The sequence below is a fragment of the Platalea leucorodia genome, assembly GCF_965183815.1.
Source record: "Platalea leucorodia genome assembly, chromosome: 2".
In the NCBI taxonomy this organism is placed as follows: domain Eukaryota; kingdom Metazoa; phylum Chordata; class Aves; order Pelecaniformes; family Threskiornithidae; genus Platalea; species Platalea leucorodia.
The window spans coordinates 111,068,693-111,088,124 of NC_138824.1; the positions used below are offsets into that span (position 1 = coordinate 111,068,693).

Consider the following 19,432-nt stretch of genomic DNA (forward strand, 5'->3'; position numbering starts at 1 on the left):
CTTTACCTAAAAAAAACATTTCCCCTGAAAGTTCTTCACTTTGGCATGATTTTGCTGTTTACCTGGCTTGCAAACCCTTACAAGATCTTGAATGTTGAAGAATTTCCATCAGGGGCTGTCTGGAATCAAAACATTGTGATTATGGAGAATTTTATTTTTTTCCTCCAAATCTTCAATACATTCTTGGAAAGCCCCCAAAATGTGGAAAAAAAAACAAACCCAAATGTTGAGTGTGATATCTATATCAGCTCTGGTTTTTTTGTTTGTTTTTTTTTTTTTTTTTAGAGAGCGTTTATTTAATTTCTCGTTGCATCCTATCTGATAGTTTTGATTATGTTATGGATATAACTTTATTAAGTAATTCTTAATTAAGTGATTAAGTAATTCTTAATAAACCTAGAAGGAGAAGTATTTATATTTATGCATATAAACTTTGCATAAAAATCCAGTTATCCCATGGGTGATATTGTATGCTCAAGAACCGAAAATCGCGTTGACAACAATTTGTGCAACAATATTCACACTATTCCCAACAAATTCCTACAGTATCTTTTCCAAATGATCTTTCTTTCTATTTTATCCATTTGATAATGGTCTGAAAGATGTAATTAAACAGCTACAATTTTAGCCAAAAAAATAACCCCCAAGCCATTTTCAGCCTCCTGTGATGTATTTACTATTTATTAAAAATGGTCTCTAAACTCTATATAATACCTGAACATTGCACGGTAGTTTTTTCCAGAGAAACAGGCATCTTGCTTCCCCACCAGACTTTTATGCAAAATTTGCTATTTCAGGCCTTGTAAGAAATCCAGAACACTAACTTTGCAATTGCTTTCTCAGTAACTTCATGATCCTTTCACCTTCCTTTTCCTTTCTCTTGTGCTTCCTCTCAAAGTTTACCATTTCCATTGATATGAAGACTGCAATATTATCCATTTGTTTTTAAACAAAAAATTAAAGAAAAATAATTACATATGAAATGATGAAAGGCCTCATTACACATCAGAGTACAAGTAAGCAATCTTACTGAGTACAAGTAAGCAATCTTACTGAAAATGAAGCAAATGATACTTTGTTATTCAGAAGTTTAAATCTACTGAATTACTCCATTCCAAGTTAAAACTGCCACCCTTCTTTTCCTGTCGCATATTCAGAAATTAACCATGACATTAGGAAAAAAAAAAAAAAAAGATAACAGGAGACTGAAGCAACTGGAGTTTATTACCTCAGAAGAACCATCTGATGGGCAAAAAAGGAAGAGTCTAAGAAGAGGCAGAGAATCTAATCAAAAAGCTAGTGCAGATTTGGAAGGCATTATTTCATAATATTCATAGTTTGAAAAAAAATAAAGTTAGGGTTCTGCCTATATGTAAAATAATTTAGGATTTTCTGCAATAAAGAAAGCAGCAGTGAGTTTTAGTAGCAATTTTTCACTGCTTTTTAGGAAGTATCAGGCAGAAACCCTATAAATAATATATTGTCCAGTAAACTGTAAGTTGTACCACAGAAAAATGTCTCTTTTCTTATACAAGGGTCACTGAAAATCAATATGGTTCCTTCTAAAAAGCTTTTTACAATGTTTCAACGCTTGCAGGTGATGGCTCAACTTGTTACGGGTTATGGATAAGTAACATACAAGAATCACACATGCACAGACACGTATAAAGCACTGAAATAAATGTCTGGTAGTATTTCCAGAAGGATCGGATAAAAATAATTCTGGATCTTCTGACAGATGTTGATTTTTATTTTCTTATTCAGTGTTGATGTATGAAGCTGTGATGCTGGGACAAGAGCTGCAATTATAAACAGTGCTAAAAGGAGAGATCAGTTTTGATGGCAAATCCTAATTTGAAAGAATCTTTGGGTTTTTAGACTCCCATGTATTGCGTTCAACACTGTCTCCCACAATATTCCTGTATCCAAGCAGGGACATTATGGTTTGGATGGGTGAGCCACCAGATGAGTGAAAACTTGATGATTCATCGTCTCAGAAGGTAATGGTTAATGGGTTGCAGCCTGCCTGGAGAACAGTAACAAGACGAGGGACCGCCAGGTCTGTCCTGGGACCCGGCCTGCTTAAGATCTTTATCAGTGACCTGCAGGAGGTGCGGGAGGGCACGCTCACCATGTTTGCAGGCAAAACCAGACTGGGGGAACCAGTCCACATGCCCAACAGCAAGGCTGCCACCTGGATGGAGCCAGACTGGCTGGAGAAACAGGCCAACAAGCACCTACTGAAATTTAAAAGGACAAATGCAAAGTCCTACTGTGGGAAGGAAGGAAGAAACCCCTGCATCCATACAGGCTGGGGACTGCTGGGCTGGGGAGCAGCTCTGCTGGGAAGGCCCTGGGGCTCTGGGCCAGCAGCAAGCTGAGCATGAGCCAGCAGCCTGCCCTGGCAGCAGAGATGGCCAGCACCATCCTGGGCTGTGTGAGTGCACAGGTGGTAGATCAAGGAAAGGGATTATCCCCCACCGTACTCAGCACTCATCTGGAGTACTGCATCCAGTTTTGGGCCTCCCAGTACAAGAAAGACATTGATAAACAGGGACGAGTTCAACAGAGGGTCACCAGGACGGTCAGGGGTGGAGCACCTGCCTGGGAGGCTGAGGGACCAGGGCTTGTTCAGCCTGGAGAAGAGGCAGTTATTGGGGGACCGAACAGCCACCTGCCCATACCGACAGGGAGGTCACTGAGGAGATGGAGACACACTCTTCACAGTGGTCTGTGGCAGGGTGAGAGACAACAGGCATAAGTCAAAACAAAAGAGGTTCAGACTGAATATAAGGAGAAATTTTTTGCCTACAAGGACAGGCAGGCAGTGGAGCAGGTGGCCCAGAGAGGCTGTGCCAGCTCTGTCCTTGGAAGTTTTCAAGACCTGACTGGATCACGGCCTGAGCAGCCTGGTCTGACCTCACAGCTGACCCTGCTTGCGCAGGATGTTGGACTAGAGACCTCCAATGGTTGCTTCTAACCTGAATTATCCTGTAAATCCATGATCCTATATAGTGATTATTATGAAAAATGACCAACAATGCTAATAGCCGAATTATAAGAAATTACTTTTCAACATTTTTCTTTTCCTATAATACTCAAGAAAGTGCATTATTTTAGACACGATAAATGAATGTTGTCATCTATACAGTGCATTTCACTGCTATGCATTTAATAAGACCATGTGCGTTACTAACTTCCTACTTTTTTAAATAAAATAAATTGCCTGGCTAAAACAAAACACTAACTTGTATAACACACCCTGATGAGGCTGGGGAGCGATCTCCTCTTACCTTTCTCATCCTGTGATAATTCATACTCTTTTGACCTACCAGCAGAAATTTGCACTTCTGAACATCTTCACAAATTGCTTTGCATACTTAATTCACTGAACTGACAGCAGTGTCTGAGGGTAATTTGCTCTGTCTTTACTCTTGCTAGGAGGCCCTCAGCAGAAAGCCTCTCATCAACTCCAGGGGTTCCTGTCTGTGACAGTCCAAATGGAAAAGAGAAAGTATAATATGCTGTGAACGCCTTTTATTTTGATTTTACTTGTCTCATGATTGATTAGGAATGCACGAACTCAAGATTAAAATGCTCATCCTGGGGAATCAAACCTAGCATACATAGCCTATCATAGCCTATCACAAATTTAAATCTTTGGAAAAGAGATTTCAAACTCATGTCTGAAAACTGCTTGAGAATCTGCTCCTGTAAAACATCCTAGATTTCTGTAAAATATCCTATATTAACTAGGGCCCATTTTATACCTGCTTATTCTTTTGTCAAGTAGTAACGTGTAAGTAAAAGCTTAGAATCATTCATTATAAGAGCACACATTTTGAGCACTGTTTGAAGATAGGCAAATTACCAATAACTGGATTTCTTCAAGTTGTATAGTCAATGTGCTCTGTAGGTATTTTTTTTTTCTATGTGTTCTCTAAGAACATCCCCCTTTCATTAAGGCCTCTGTCAAAATAAGTTTTCTATTCCCTGATTATTTTAATAGGCCTTTCCTGCACCTTCTCTAACTCAAATTCATCTTCCTGAGATACGGTTGTATAGGAACAATCCCTAGTATCAGCTATATAGGGGCATATCCTGCTACTAATGTCATTATTAGACAGATTCTTCACACAGTGTTTTGCTATCTTTTTTTCTGGGTGGGGTGGCGTAGGGTGGTGGGGGTGTCATTTGAAATTGGTCTGATGGCTACCAGAAAACTCACTAACTGGTTGAGAAACATGGGATGTTGCCATTGCTTCCTGGTTTAATCAAATCTCTGCCTTGAAGTATAACACCATAAATGGAGGAGGAGATTTTCTATAAACTTTTTCATAAAAACTGGCAGTGCAAGATTTATGTAAGTGTGAGTATCTGTGCTCCAATATTGCTGCTATATGTTTTAATTAAATTATTATTGCCCAAGCATTGCTATCGTTGACAGGCAATTCTATCGATTGGTGTTATATTTACATCTGTATTTTAATACATATTAAAAAAAAATCCTCAGTATCTGTGTCAGAAAAATGCTTGCAAAGAGAAGCACAAAACTGAAAGGACTTTTCTGGCAGTTTAGATTGACAGGGGGAACAGAGAGATTGCTGAAAGACAAGAGCAGGGGATTTTTTCTTTCTTTCTTTCTTTCTTTTTTTTTGAATAAGCATAACAGTATCCATCTGTTCCTGGATTTAGAGTGCAGATGTACTCGAAGAAGTAACTTTCTAAAATTGGTATCATGGGGCTCTGTGTTCGTTCTCCCAGTGACTCAAGAGCACACTTGCTCAGTTGGCAAGTTTTAAAAAAGAGAAAGACTATGAAAAAGGTCTTAACTGCTAGCTTTGCACATATTATAAGATGTAAAAGTCAAGCAGAAGTCTACTGTGTATTACCACTAGGAATAAGGATTCTGTAACTGCAATTAAATTCATGTTGCAGCTATCAAATCTAGTGATTCATTCAGCTCTGTCAGATGTCTACTGGTTCTGCAGTGTGAACAAGTGTTTGTTTTTCTCTTCAGGTTGTTGGACACGATGAACTCAGTGCAATATAAGACATGCCGATAGCTTACTTGGAATACTTGTACAGAAACAAGATCTGTTTTTGTTCAGACATCGCTGCCTACCTGCTTCACATCTGAAATTACAGCCTCCTCCCAACCCAAAATACCCAAACTCTACAACCTCCATCTTCATTCTCCACTTTTTGCATGCCATTAGCCAAACTCTGCTTTTGTTTCATGTGGTTTTTCCCCAATATTGCTCATTCTTTCCAACTAATCCTTAAACTAAAGATGATAATTTAGAAGGAATGTCAAATCAAATAGCAGCTATTTCTTTACAACATTCTTGTTTGTCACCCTCCTGCATTTCATATCTTTTTCTCCTCTCACCTCTTTCTCTCAGCCACAAATCTGTATGTGCATTTACTACATCTACTAATCTGTTAGAAAAGAAATGGCTGAAAAATACTCCATTTCTCACAGGATAAGTATTACTGTAGATTTCCACCTTTGACGTCAAAGAAGTCTTAGAAGTCTTTCCACTTTTTAAAACAAGCACTCTGTAATTCATAGGATAACCTATGTAAAATTACTGGAATGGAAGAAGAAATGTCTCAGAAATAGCCATGCAATGAGGAGAGATTTCCCCTCCATTTCTTGAAACGCTCACCAAGGGCAATCTGTCTTATTTGCCATGGGACAAGCCGTGATCCACTACAAACAGTTCTCCTGATCACATAACAACATAGTAGTAAAAAAGAGAGGTGATGTGAGAAAAGGGATGAGATCCCTGGTCATACAAAAAGAACACTGTCACAATGATTTCATGATTAAAATCAGGGGAAAAAAATTGAAGGCTAACTTTGAGTCACAAGTGGGAACCACAGGATTTCTTCTGGAAGAGTCTTTTGAGGAAACTATGAATAAAAAAGTTTATTTGGAAAGATTCCTTTAGAAAGCCATGAATCTACTTAATGAGGAGTGGTGATCCTTGTCTGCAAATGTGACTATATAGTGTTAATTTAACAAGCCATCATTCTGGTCTCTGCAAGACAAGCGATACTCTGTGATCTGTTAAATGATCCCCGATATTTATGTCACAGTTGATTTACCAGGAAATGTGCTACTTCCTGGAACATAATGGATGCGCACACTTCGATAGCACTGCACAATGCAATCTCAGAGATCATTCTGCAGCCACTGATCATGTGGAAAATAGCTGAGGCTCATACTTGCCGCTTACAGCCCTTACGCTATTTTGGGGAGGAAAAAAGCAGCCTGTGAGCTAAGAGTGAACAGTTACTTTACTAATCAGGCTGGCAAACCACATGTGAAATCTGATGTGGAAATATTAATTACTTTACGCTTTTCTTGAGAATCTGTTCTAACAGGTAAACATTAAACAGCAAAGTATGTTTAGTAGCTTTAGTCATGACAATTTTGTCCTATGCTCTTCAGGTTTCCTCAATCCCTGCTCCCTGCTGCAGGGTTGTGGCTCTCAAAGCTCCTCAGGCACTAGGGGACATCATTCAGCACATCATCTGCTCTATTCGACCACTAACCACAAGTTCTCCTCTTGGAAAGCCTGACGTTATTTAAGGCCTTTCCTTCTATGAGCTTCTTTTCCAAATTTTCCATCTCCTGAGTTCTTCCAGTATCTTATTTGGATGATTTGCCATATTTCTCCTCTGATATACAGTGGAAACTCTCCTAGATCTTTTTCCTTGCTTCCCTTCCTTTTCTGTTTGTCCCTGTACTTATCTCCAGGACTTTAATGAAAGAAATAACAATGGGTAACTTAAGGTTTCTTTCTACTTTAAAATAAGTGTCCAAACAATAGCCTGTGCCTGACATCTCCACAGCCTAAACCTGAAAAAGAACTGAATTCCTACTTGCATCTTCCATTCCCCTGCCTTCCTTTGGCGATCAGAAAAGATTTCATTATATTCTCTGGTGTGCACTCCTACCACCTAGTTCTCCTTTCAGAACCTAGATCCAAACTGATGGAGAGGTGGGATTACTTGCAACCATTTTTAGGTATCTACATCACTGCTAGTCACCTAAAGTTCCCTTAAAGTCTGTAAAAAGAGAAACAGGCATAGTTATAGAGCATTTCAGAAAACTACTTTGGATGTCTTCCTTAGGGCAAATTAAATACAACGCAAAGTATCTAAATCATATGCTTTTATCCTGTTGAATGTCACTGTGACCTGGCCTGTTCTTTATGCACATAGTTAAAATAGTAATTTAGATGTTTACTATTACACATCTTAACTATGCAATTATTTTCCAATCTGGCCTTTACAGAGTAGAACTGGTCTTTTGTGAAGATGTAGACAAGGTAATCTTCCTGGCTCATGTCTTTAAACTGACAGAGTTACAACTAAAAGTTGTTTTTGTTTTTTTTTTTAAATCCTAAATCCTTTGCTGAATTAATCCAAATATGTCTAGCATATTTAATATGCTACCTATATGGTCACATCAGCCTTGAGGTGTTTTTTATTCTTAGCATTTCTGTCATATCAAATACACAAGAGAAAACCTTCCTATAAGTTCCTTCAGTCTAACATCAGTGCCGTGCATACGGAACAATCCTCAGTGACTGAACTGCCTTTCTCAATTTGTTATTTATTCAGCCCCTATTTATTTACATTACAAATACTTACCAAAAGTGATTGTCTCTAATATAGATGTGTATACAGCCTCTCCATTTGGGTCTACAGTTAATAACTAATAATAATTATTTTGATAATAAAAACCTGATGATCTATAAAAAGTGCAACCATCTATTGGATACCACATTACTGTATTGATTAGGGAGATATAAAAATCTAGAGTTTAGTGCTGTAACATACTAAGAAGCATGAAAAGTCAAATATGAGTTCATCATTTTCCCATAATAATGGTCTTGAAATTTATTAACAACTTCAATCTTCATCTGAAATAGCTTGGGTTAGCAACTCCTCTCTCCCCCTGAAACCGATGTGTTTCCTGTTTGGTACAAGGTTACTTCTCAAGGCAAGTGCTCACATCCACAGTGGAAACAGCAGACCCTAATGGGATAGCCAAAAATCTCCTGATTTAAAGCGGACTTTAGGAGAACACACTGAAACACTCTCTAGGAGTCATGTATCTCCACTTACGAACAGCATGAAACAGCTGCATATATTCATACTGAAAAACACATATGGAAAGACAGACATGTAGGAAAAAATTATAATCTTTAACTCTGAAACTTCCCATACTAGCTAATACTTTGCTTATTTACCTTGCAGCTAAACTTATATAGAACTGGAAGGAAGATGTGCCCTACAGATCTATCACTGCTCTTAGTATGAGTAAAAAATTATGATCCTACTGTATGACAGTACAGCTTGTTTGGGTTTTGTCCATTCGGACACCACCTGAAGATAAATACAGGATTAAAAAATAAACTGCTGCTTTTTTTGCCCATGGGTCCAGACATCCTGGACTTTATCTGAGTGATTTTAGGAATGAGTCAGAGAATTTTCAGTTCAAACAAGCTTCTGGAATGGTTTTCCTTTTGGAGAATGGAATTCTATAGCTAAGAGAGGACAAAAAATGATCTAAGAATACTTCTGTAAAATCCAGGAAGTCCATACTAGGCCCACATAAATGGGCCCATAAATTAGAAAAAAAATGTAACTTCACCTATAAGATTGTATTACAGTTAATGTTATTTTTAAAAATCCTTACTGATTCTATAGAAACCCGTTGGACTAATTTTAATAAATACCTCAGGGCCTTTCCATATAAACCAAGGTATACACATATAGTGCTACTGATTACTATTACATAGTGGAGAAAAAAAAATATTGGATCATTAAATCTTTAAACATTAAAAACTTGGTCTTTCCTTCATTCAGTGCTCATTCAAACAGAGGCACAAAAACTCCAATTAAACAAAACCAGCCATCCTCTCGGTTTTCATTTTTGTTCAGCTTGTGTTTGCTTCGAACTTGATCCTGACTTCTGTGCTTGCTTGGAAAATGCTTATTAAAATACAGACTTGAGTTAAGATCCAGAGCCTCTGGGGAACTACTAGGCCAGGGTTTGATTTTGCCAGTCCTCCCAAATGACCCCATTAGTCTCCGAGAGGCAGGTTAAACAGCTGCAATACCCCGCAGGGGCCTGTCCTCGGACGCGGCGCCCAGACGCACATGTGCACCTTGATACGGGTGAAGGATCCTCGTGGGTGGATAGACGCAGAAGGCTCTGTGCTCTGCTCGGGAAGTCATCCCACGTCCCCATGCTCAGAGGGGAGCTACTCTCTTAAACACTACCTTATATGCCTTAAATACTGCCCTGCAAGGAGGGGACAAAGTCTCCGCTGCGGAGCAGCACCACCTGCAGCCTTTGCACCCTCTGCCTGCCATCACCCAGCCAGCGCGCTTGCCATGGGGGGTCCCATGCCAAGCCTCCAGCCCCTCTCCGAAACATGCCAGTTGGAAAAGGTGATGGTGTCTCCCCCTGAATTCTTACCCCTGCTACCCTTGTGGCTAAGGGGGCTTGTGGAAGGCACACACAGGGCCCCCTCTCCCACCTCCGTGGGCAGACGTGAGGCTGTTGGGCGTGGGAATCTGCCTGTCAGGCACCAGCCCCAGGCCAGGGAGGGGCGACGGGGCTGGAGGGGAACCCATTGCTCCTGTCTGGGTAAAACTAAGCAACTTTATTAATAATAGAGTCTGACTCGTGGTCCCAAGCAAATTAGTAGCTGTTTAAACACAAGACTCAGGGATCACCATTCTCAGCCCTGTTTTCTGAAAGCAAAAATCTAACTTAAAGTGAGTTAAAAAAAAGCATTCTTTAAGCTATATTAATTTTCATTTTGTCACTATGATGACCCCATATGCATCAGGGAGCATAGGTGTGCCAAACTCTGAGAGTGGGGGGGAATATTTAGAAAAAAATTAATAGGAATATTCAAAAGGTAGAAAAGTCTAAATAATCCACATGCAGCAGGGTTCATGCTATGTTTTTCTAAGAAGGCATCTATCTTCTTGGCTGCGGGGAAATTCGTATTGCTTTGCTTTTTTACGTTTTTAGAAAAAAAGTATTTTAAACTGGAATAAAATGATGTGTCAAGGTTTTACACCACATGCAGGGATGATTGCGAGGGGTAGGCGATGAAAGCTGTAATCATTGTAAGTGGTGTATAACAAACCTGAAGTTTTATGAATGGACAAGAAATTACTCCCTTTCTCTTATACCTGCCCATCTTCTTCCTGTACCCTGTAAGACTGTCCTAGTTATGAATATCCGATTCACACACTTTTGTTAATAACTATATGCAATTTTACACAGCGTGAGCAGGCGTAGCACTAGTAACCCACCAATAAAGTATTTAAAGAACATCTTCCAGTTAAATGTCCAACTCATTCTCCCTCCTTCCCTTTCCAAAAGTTGCTACCACCAGAAGAATTAATACTTACCTTTGCAACCTAAAAGTTATTTAGATCTAAAGTCTGCCACTGTACTGGACCACCGGTAGTTCATGAAAGCCCTAGACTCAGGGACTCTGTCGCTGAGCCTGGGCTGTGGTCAGTAGCGTGACTCCTGGAGCTGGGTATCATTTCGGTGTGCAGAGGAGATACAGAATAGGGTCCCTCAGAGATCGCTGCTGCAACACACCGTATGGTGCTGCTTATCTGTGGCTTTTCTTATTTGGCCTAGAGACACGTTTCTCTAGTTTATGCAAAGCAGAAGTCAACGAAACAGATTCTTCTCCAGTCACATTTTACTTTCATTTGGATTTTTTTTCCCTGCTGCAATATATTTTACTTTTGTTTATAACAGAAACAAAGAAAAAAAAAAAAACCAAAATAAACATATGGAAAAATTCCTGCCTTTGGCCTTTGGAAAAATTTCTCTGAGATGAGATACTGTCTCATGCATTAATATACACAGATTGAAGGAAAATAATGGGTGCATTGTTTCAACAACAGAAAATTACTTTAAACATTTAAATAACTGAAATGTACTAACACACACAAAAAGACAGTCATCTTGGTTAGTTAAAAGGCACAATAATATTTCCCAACAGTACTAATGATGTTGAACTTCTAGGGTGATGGTGAAAGATAGCCAGCTAGCAAAGATGATTAAAAAACCGTGTACAGGTGGTAATGGCAGATGTAGGTGGAAAGCGTCAGAAGTAGGCAGTCAGGAATATTTTGGAAAGATGCACTCTACCTGTGTAGCCCAGCGAATTGTCGCCATTATCAGAGGTGGGGAGTGGTGTCCCGCTGTCGTTCCCCCTCTCTAGGTCGTCGGAGTCTGTCGGAAACAACACCAGAGCTGCTGATGGGGTCACAGGAGAAACAGTAGTTGCCATTTCGATCACAACACGTCCAGACACAATTAAATCCACGCATGACAGCAAGAGCCACAGTGCCAGCGGACGGCACACTTCGTCCTTCCCCCGCCTGCGTGGTGGTGCCCAGCGAAAGGCGGCCGGGAGCATTGCCCGGGGTCCCCAAACCGCTGCCCGCTGTCCCTCTCTGCCCACTCCCAAGTCTCGCTCTGCAGCCCGCCAGGCGCAGTGGCCACCCTGCCAACCAGCCAGCGCAGGCTGTGGTGAGCATATGGGGACGGGAAGGCAGGGGAGCTGAATGCTAGCATTGCTAATTTTCCACCTTATTGTTAATCAAAGCTATTGACTGTGATCACTCCCCATCATCGCTTCATCTCCTGGCAATTACAGACTCAGGGGACTTCACCTCTTTGTGGGAGGAGGCGGGGGGGACGACTGTGTCTTGGCAAGCATGGCGGGGGGGCTGCTCTACCTCTTCTGGAAGATGGGGCAGGGGAAAGGGGTAGACCCCCTCTATGAAAAGGCAACAGTTTAGCAGCATAAGGAGTAAGATGCATTTTCTGAGCTGAAAGACGCTTGCAAGGAAACACTCAATTTTAATGTCACATTAAAAAAAAAAAAAAAAAGGGAAGGCAGCTGGTCAGCTAAACACATACATGAACACGTGTTTTAAGACCCCAAGATAAATTGCTGATCAAAACACCACAAAGCACCGCAAAGATAACTCATAATAATGAACTAAATAATTCAAAGCAAAAAATAAAATAAAAATCCCAGTGGCTCTGAAAACAAAACAGCACAACCCAAAGGAATTTGTTGTCAATATCACTAGATCTTTTTACTCTCATCTATATAGCTTAATGTAAAACTGTTTATTAAATTCTATTTTTAATTTACTTTTGATGGTGCACTGTCCAACAGATAACACCTAAAATGAAACATTCATATTTTGTTTAAAAAAAACTGCAAGAAGCAAACCTCTTTGCAAGAATATCACTACCACAACAATAGGCTGCTCATTTCTTTTTCCTGTTGACAGGTGTCAGATAATTTATTAATTATTGTAAAGACCCTGAATAGGAAAGATATGCTTTGCTCTCTCACACGCAGATACATTCTGGACTTCTATAGTGACTGAAAGTAACCGTTCTTTTTCGATAAAATGTACATGCTGCTAAAAATCATTCTGAAGTTTCACAAAACACCTAAGGCAACTATGTATGAAATTCAACTACAAAAAAATGTAAGTGGATTTTTTCTCTGGACGCTTTTACTAGCTCAGTCAATCTCATATTTAAAATGTGATGCCAAACATTCATATTCTCCATTTTAAAAAAAAAACACATTCTTATAGAGACAGCGTCCTTACAAATCAAAATCTTTTAAATGAATTACAAAAGAAAAACAAAAAGGAAACCAAAATCCTCAAGACCAATCCACTTAAGGGGACTTCCTGGAAAAAATATTTCTTTAAAAAAGTCAATTAAAGAATTGATAGCATGCCTTTTAAAATACTGTTTTGCAAATTAAGAAAATAAAAGAGCAAATGACAAAAAAAAATCAAACACCACAATGGTGTTTCATCTTGGCAGATGAAAAAAGTGAAATATGTTCAGTTTTTGGTCCATTCATCTTTGCTGGCTCACTAACGGCCAATGTCACGGACATCTTTAAAAGCTGCTCTGAAAATGGCTGTAGAGTGACTGGATCAACATTCTGCTTCTCCAGATTGCTCACTTATTTGCATTCAAGGATTGACTGGGTCAGAGTTTTAAATTACAGCAGTAAAGGACAGAAGGATGGGACTTCTGTTAAATTAAGAGGCAGAGGCTGTGCCTACTTTTTTTAGGGCAAATGTTTATAATTGACTACAGAAAGCTCAGACCGAGATTTCAAGCAATGAACCTGCTGATCACCATTTTGAAAGATTGATTGCCTTCTAGGAGATTTAACTCACACACTGCTCATAACGATGAAGAAGGAGGAAGATGCACTGAAAGCTACTGGAGTGTTCTGTGTGTCATTGTAGCATCTGGCGTCATGTGCAAAATATAATTGCAGAAGGAATTGATCTTTCTTACCCAAGATACTCCCTCAGCCATGGCATTCCCAGAAATGGGCCGCCCTCCTCGTAACACCTCACAAAACAACCGATGCTGATGCCCTCTAGCAAGGCTCATTTAGGAGTTTAAATAGGAGCAGTCTCCATTTCAGAAATGCTGTGCATTCAATACAGCCAACAGGACATGAGAGCAGCAGCTTTAAAAACTGGGCTACAACTACTTGCAGCCATTTAGGCATGAAAATCTTGGCTTCAATCCCTCCACTGACAGAAATGAGGGGATTAGTCTCTTTTTAACACTACTGATATTTACATGATATCCGTTAGTGACAACGCACTTATTTACAATCCAAAACCACACAGACATTATTCACCCTCTCATTCTTTGAGAAATGCTACTTTTCCACCTGATATCGAACATGATATTCAACTAATGTTATGTGATGGTCTCTGGCTGGAAACGACTGTCACTAAGGATGATCACTGAAGTTCAGTTCTTGCTGTGGGTGAATTTTATCCATTTCATTGAACGATAAGTCTGTGCCCAAGTCCTACATTTTGGGCTGTGGCCCCCTGCACTGGGCTGAATTTAACTTCAGCTCTGTCACAAGATCCAGCTTTGCCTTTGCTTGAGAACCCCCGTTAAAACTTAACAGAAATAAGTACTATTGACTTACATGGCACATTTCACCATGCGACTGCTGTGAAGGCACTCTGTTGGATGGGTGGTGAAGGGCCTGAATGTTAAGATGTGATGTATTTCTTAGGACTACTGTGCTGTAGGATCAGGAAATCTTCCACTTGGCCTTGCTAAACAAAATGAACGATTTTACATCGTTACACTTCTTGAACTACTCGCTGTGCCAAAAACAGTGAAGGGAATGAATTATATAACCTGGAACAGTTCACCTGATGTATGAAAAATTTACAGCTCAGTCCGAGTCAAAGCAGAGGCTGAACTCGGTGCCTCATCCCTCAGAGAAATGCTATAATCACCCTATAACAGGTTTCACAGAACTGACAGAGAGAGATGTCCCTCAAAACAACTCTCCAGTAAGGCTGAACATCTTGGTTGAATTTCTGTACCAGACAAGAGGAATTTAAACCAAGGTCTCCGATATTCTAGCTGCTCAGAAAAGCCTCTTTTGAGTGAAATAAAACTTACACTTTAAAAAACACCTAAGTAGTAATCATTTGATTGATTAAGTAAAAAAGAAAAAAAAAAAAACAAAAAAACAAAAACCAAAAACCAACAAAACAAACCCCAACATTTAATTCAACAGAAAATTACTTTTACCTCTAAGTATGCAAAACTTCAGGAAGAAGATAAAAAGAAGTTCCTTCTTCTCCCCCTCCTCCCGTTTTTTTTTTTTTTTTTTTTTTTTTTTTTTATAGTCCCAAACAGGCTTTTGGAAGAGGAAGATGAAAAGTGAAGCCTTGAGTACCAAAGAGAAAAAAAGGAGCAAGCCGTCCCTTATCAATTGCTACTACACTTCTCTTTCACAGGAGCATTTGAGAGAGGCCTCATTTGAGAGGGGAAACCCCCTCATCATGATGAAAAATATCTCATTCCCTCTTTCCACAGCCATTTCCAGAGCCACCATTCATTAAGTTGGGCACATACCTTAAGGCGTTAAAGAAACCCCCAACAAACATCTATTTTGACATGACAGGAGAGTGCTCTAGCTTTTTGGTGGAATGGTTTCAGATTTAGTCAGTTCAGCCCAAGCACAGACAACATCTTCCAAGCAGCAAGAGGATTTGGCTTAATCATACAAGTTCAGAAGAAGTTTAGGTGGCCCAAAGGCAGACAGATAGCACCGAAGATTTATGTGAATGTGAGGAACCTTTTCCAATGAGATTTCCACTGAAATCTGTAAGTTACTCCATTTTATTGGACTGCAGCAGGAGCTACTAAACACCATTCATGCTTTAATTTACGTATCTTTAACTCTTCAAAATGATCAGAAAATACAAATACTAAATATTTACTATTATTATTCATTCTCTCCGCTCCTGCAACACCTCAAAACAGACACACACATCTATTTTCACAGCTATTTACACTGAAGTGCTTCGTGTGATCCTAACTTCAAAAATTATATTAAACATACTCTTAACCATGGCTCTGCTATTCATAGAAAAGTGACCAGTGATTTTTTTTTTCCACTGGTAACAGAAAGCGATGCCATCAGTTATTGCTTCTTTTGTACCAGGGAGATATGTCTGTATGACACGTTTTATTGATGATGCATCCTTAAAAGTCCCCAAATGATTCAGTATTGATGCCCTGACCCATCATCCTGAAGGACATAAAGAAAAATTGAAAAGACCTAAACAGACACAACTTCTTACTACTGTAGGAATCTCATGTACCTGAGTTTCTACACAGGTCACTGTTTGTCTGAAATTAAAGCCATCTACTGAAAAATGTCTGACTACAAAAATAGTAAATGTTGTCATATTTAATTCCAAAATATATAACTTCATTATTTCTTGCTACATTTCTCTAAATTTCATTATCATCACCAGCTTGGGGGTACAAAATTGGGAAGAAACAGCATGAACAGCATTTTGCAAATGAACATTAATAAAAGATTAGGGTGAAACAAATGAATATAAACTACTATCAATATTAGAATTGTGTTCTACAAATTGGATCAATTCCCATTGATTCCTTGCTAGTGATCTAGAGGAATTCAGGAAGAGACATCAGAAGAAAAAACCCTAACTGTGACCGCATCAAACCACAACCTAAAATGAGGAACTAAATTAGTAGCCTGTTTTTTTCAGTATTTTCATTTATTCTAGGTTTTCATTGGAGTTACAGTATAAATACACTATAATATGTCTTAAGGGATATTTAATTCTATTTCTTCACTTGGTTATTCATAATGACAAAACATTTTATGCTATCAGAGTATAGGTAAGTAAGGATAGTACCTAAGGGAGCACTACTGTTAAAGTTTAATATATCTGCGAGAACAAACTTTTGTAGAGGGAAGTACTGTCTAAAATTATATGTTTATTTAGAAAAATACAGACAAGCTTTCAAGCATGTAGGCCTATTCTTCAGATCTGGAACAAAAAGGAAAAACTTCAAGCCATGTGAAGAATTGGGAATAATTAGGCTACCCTCAGACTGTCACAGCTTGGTAAACACAGGCCTGTATCAGAAGCCTATGTAGCATATGGCTGATTAATCTGGAGAATATCCTTACCGATTTTTCATATTAGCTGAAACGAAATATTCTATTATTTTTCATAAGACTTAACAGAGCTACTTTCTACAGACATTCACATTCAGCCAGCTAACTTGTTTAAATTGGATAACTTTAGGGAGTTATGACCATTTTCATCAGCTAAGAGTCTCCACAAGTAATTAAGAAGTTCTTCATTAACAGTTTACACTGCTCAGCTGCCTCGTCTTAAAAGTTAAGAAAGGTTTAACCTAAGGGGAAAAGGCAAGAATTTGTTCTCACATAATAGCTTTAATCTGAGGATCTGGCACAAGTAAATTACAAATAAATCCATAAGGATGCTTTTTATTAATAGCCTGTACAAGTATGTTCTAGCAACTCTATATGTGGTTCTAAAAATAAAATATACACTTATGCACAGGTACAGGAATGTTATTCATTACGCACAAGAGAGAATTTTCTGATCAGAACAGAATACTTTGTGGTGTAAAAAAACCCTAGAAACAGAATTTTCTAAACCAAGGAAGAGTACAGCTTTTATTTAATGGTTTGAGCATCTTTTTTTGGTTGTCTTCAAAGAACAGCGCATATGACTGAAATCCTGACAAAACCTCAGTAGCGGATGCTATTTAAACACCTTTCCTTCCCTTAATTTTCATGATTCATTCAATAACAGCCTTTACAAAGTAAATGAGGACTTCTAGTTATGCAAAAGCAGTAAACAACCTCTTTGCATCTTTATGCTGCTGGTAAACAACTTCTTTGCATCTTATTTATTTATTTATTTTGGAAGTAGGTAGTAAACATAGGTGTTTGCAACTTCAACACATATCCAGCTGATATATTTTACGGAGTAGCATAACTAGGATTGTTGGCTTTATTGGTTGGTTTGGTTTTTTTAAATCTGCATCACTTGCTTTTGAATTCTAAAGCTGAAGTCTTATGTGGGATCAGTCATGCAGGAAACCATACGAATATAATTACATAGCAACATTTCTGACTGAACACTTAAATTCTCAAAACCTGGTATTTAGCAGAGAGCACGTAAACATGCACTGTGAGGCTTTGATGCTCCCAACCTGTCTATTGTCCTCCCTCCACTTCCCCGGACACCTTGACTTCTCCTAGCTCTTCCTTGCACTTCTTGGGCCGTGCCTTGTAGGTCTCTCCTGTTCTGCATCTGCTCTCATTTCTTTCCCTGCCAGATAAACCCAGAGGTAATGGCCATTCAGGCTAATTAAATGGTGCTGGAAGTGAGTTAACAGGTGGTGGCCCCAGCTGCTTTAGTTGCAGGGGTAGATAAGAGACCCATCACTAGGCTGTATAAGGCACTATGATTAATTAGGACAAGAAGCCATTTACTAAGGAGGGACAACCAGATTTACAACAGAATTTTCTTCTCTAAGGCAACAAGCAAACTTTCTCCAGAAAATACAGAAATAAATGACTTATTCTGAAGCGCTCACCGGTCATCTTGACTATGTTCAATATGGCATATGCATAAGACCTATTTGGCACAGGCTTCTTCGTATCAATATTTTGTATTTTCTTCTTACTGCAAGTTCTGAATTTGACCTTTCTTTAGGAAATTTCCTCTCCCTTAGAGGCTCTCTTATTTTGTTTTCTTCCAAGTAAACTTACATGTTTCTCAAGAGAGTTCTGATTACTGTGGGAACTACTATCAAGACATTTAAATAATAGCAACTAGTACCACGTACAGTTGAAGAACTGGTTATGCAAGCTTCCCATGCAATCCTCCAACTCCACTGGACTTCTTGCAATAATCCCCTAACCACTGTAATCAACTCTATGAGACGACACCCAGTCCTCCAGGCATTCACCCCTTGAGCTGCTGCTTCTCTGACTTTAGCCCTGTAAGGTTGTTTTGAGGCTGAACTATGCAGCTGCTTTACACGTAGCTGCCCCCAGAATAGTAGCAAAGAACTGGGTTAATTTTGTCTTTACTGGAGAACTGGAACACAGCAAGAAACCCACCATGCTTAATTACCCCTTATCTTGTTCAGCTGAGTGGTGAACTTAGGAGAGGTGATGAATTTCCCTCATTAATGACTATTACAGACAAACGATGCAGAAACTAATTCAACACGCCAACCCCAGCAGTCTTACAGTCAAATGATTTGACATTAAAACTACCATAAAAATGATGATTGAAGGGGATGTACACAATTAAAGAGCTGAGAAAGCCCGTTCTCATTCCCTTGCTTTTCTGTATATGCAAAGTCATCTTCTGAGTTGTCAAAGATATATCTGCAACACAGCTGTGTCATTTACATTTTACTAGTCTATCGGCAGAGCTCAGCATGAAGAATAATATTAAAACAATGTACGTCAATGCTTATTTATAGAGAGAATGGACCTACTTGCACTAATACACTGTCCAGCAAGGGAGTACACTGGCACACTAAGTAAGCCTATTAAAACTGCTATGTAAGCAAGAAAGTCTCTCTGATGTCACAAGAATCGCAGGTCCTTTCTTTCAGGAGACACTCCTAGCTACATTTCTAGCTGTCCTGGTTTGGTGTCCCCCCCCTCCTTTTAGAAGCACAGCATTTTGAACCATTTTGTTGTTGCCGGCGCATGTTCTGTACCTCCCAACAGTGACTGCAGCCACATGGCGATTACTGGTACCCTTAGCGTACAGATTTCTCAGAGGAAACGAGTCCGGTTGTTGCTCTTCTGTGCTTTCCCTTCCTTTTTGCCTTCCACAATTGCAGCCCTTTGGCTATGACAGGGAAGGCAGCAGACAGGACAGGCTCTGAAGGTCCTCTTCCTTTCATAATTAAAGCCGCTCACGTTCTGTTCAACCTGCCTTC

General features: G+C 39.3%; 1 protein-coding gene across 1 annotated transcript in view; it reads right to left on the reverse strand.

Annotated features, from left to right (window-relative positions):
- ROBO1 (roundabout guidance receptor 1) overlaps positions 1–19,432 on the reverse strand; it is a gene marked incomplete at both ends in the record, with an annotated part of 537,364 nt that overhangs the window by 374,869 nt on the left and 143,063 nt on the right. The window contains one exon of the mRNA XM_082336493.1: positions 11,216–11,299. Within this exon, the coding sequence (XP_082192619.1) occupies positions 11,216–11,299 (84 nt within the window). The remainder of the gene's footprint in view (positions 1–11,215; positions 11,300–19,432) is intronic.